Raw genomic sequence first — 1,703 nt, 5'->3', positions numbered from 1 at the left:
GGCACCCAAAACTCGCGAGACTACGTCTGTGAGAATTTACAAAATGGGAAGCGGAGGGAGCTGGAATGTGTTTAAACTCCTCCTGCCCCCCACCTCCACCGCTTCTGCCGGAGTTAGAATGATGCTACTCCCTCCACCTCCACCGCTTCTGCTGGAGTTAGAATGATGCTACTCCTCTAACAAACCATTATTCAACAATTAATCATAAGTCGATTAATTTTTTTGCATCCCTAATTAATTATTGTTCTGTCTTGATGATTTACATTGTTTGCCCGTGTGTGTGTGTGTGTGTGTGTGTTTTCTGCTCAGAGGTGTCCAGCTGACCAATCCCTTCTACAGCATCTGGGCCTCAGATGTAGGAACTGAGCTCGCTGTATCCTTCAAACTAACAGTTGATCTCATGTTTACTGTCAGGGTCTTACCATGAAGTCTGTGTGGAAACATTTTTGGTTGGCAGCCTGTAAACATGTTGCATGTTTATTTCTGTTAAGTGAAAAAAAGAAATGCTTCGGCACATTCTGCTTCTTGCTCAGTTTTTGTTTACATTTTCAATTTTCATCAGATGTGTCATGTATCACATTGTTGAAAAATGAGATGAAGATTATCTAGTTCCTTTTTATCACTTTAGCTCTAATTTCAGTGACGTTAGGACAGATTTAATCACTGATAAGATGTATTTGATTGTAAATAACTGGTATAAATGAGTTGTTGCCTTTAAAGAAGTGAGTACAGTTGAGAGTTTAAAGGTGGGGGAACTTCAGCTTCAGTGTTTCTTTGTTAGTTTTGTTTCTTTGACTGACTCTTCCTCAGATGTCCTTCATAATCGTGGCAGGGATCTGCGCCTGTCTCTACTTCCTCTTCCTCTGTTTCATGGTGTTTCAAGTCTTCCGCAACATCAGTGGTAAGAGGTCGTCCCTGCCTGCCATGTCCAAGGCCAGGCGTCTGCACTACGAGGTGTGTCTCTGTGGTTTTCATGTCCAAGTTATTTCACTCTGTGCATGTGTTTGCCTGATCTTGATTAATATATATGTTATATATATTAAGGTGTCACTCAAGACTTCTTCAGTACTTGGTTTGAGTTCAGCATATCTGGGCTTTGTTTCTGTAGCTTGGCTTGACAAAACCTGGAACTCTACAAAGAAAAGCCGGAGCTGTGACTGATGTTACTTAAACTTCAAATTTCTCCTTTAGATCAGAGGTGTTTTCCTTGTGCGCCTTCACAAGCAAGAGCAGCCTTTCATGCTTTGTTTGGAGCCCTTTTGTTCAAAATATAAACTTATTGAAGCACTTTTGTTCAACCTTTAAACAACATTCATAATCATGGTCATCAAAAAATTTCTGAGTGCATTAAGAGAAAATATAWATAACTTGGATTTAAAGTAGATTTATCTTTCAGCTTCAACAAGTTTTTTTTAACTCCAACTGGTGCAATGAGTTGCTTCTCTTTTCTTAACCGTGTGGAAAGACGCATCCTGTGGTCATGGAACAGAAGTTAGCTTGTTTGAGAAGGGTCCAATCATCGGCATCAAGCAGAGAAAATATCTAAGTAGATTGTAGAAATGACTAAAATTGTCCAACACATTATTAAAAACTGGAAGGATAGTGGACCCATTGGGCCTCATGCAAGAACCGTTCGTACGCACAGATTTGTTCTTAAATTGTGCGTACGAGTGATTTAGGAGAATTTGTGGCATTCACCAATG

General features: G+C 40.0%; 1 protein-coding gene across 1 annotated transcript in view; it reads left to right on the top strand.

Moving 5' to 3' along the window:
* Nucleotides 1-1,703, top strand: part of wls (Wnt ligand secretion mediator) — a 24,436-nt gene that overhangs the window by 13,668 nt on the left and 9,065 nt on the right. Inside the window, exons 8-9 of the mRNA XM_014033494.1 lie at nucleotides 310-373; nucleotides 811-954. Coding sequence (XP_013888948.1) covers nucleotides 310-373; nucleotides 811-954 — 208 coding nt within the window. The remainder of the gene's footprint in view (nucleotides 1-309; nucleotides 374-810; nucleotides 955-1,703) is intronic.

The sequence above is a fragment of the Austrofundulus limnaeus genome, unplaced genomic scaffold (genome assembly GCF_001266775.1).
Source record: "Austrofundulus limnaeus strain Quisiro unplaced genomic scaffold, Austrofundulus_limnaeus-1.0 Scaffold1755, whole genome shotgun sequence".
NCBI lineage: Eukaryota > Metazoa > Chordata > Actinopteri > Cyprinodontiformes > Rivulidae > Austrofundulus > Austrofundulus limnaeus.
The sequence above is the reverse complement of the archived record's forward strand: the minus strand, read 5'-3'. Positions and strand labels throughout refer to the sequence as shown.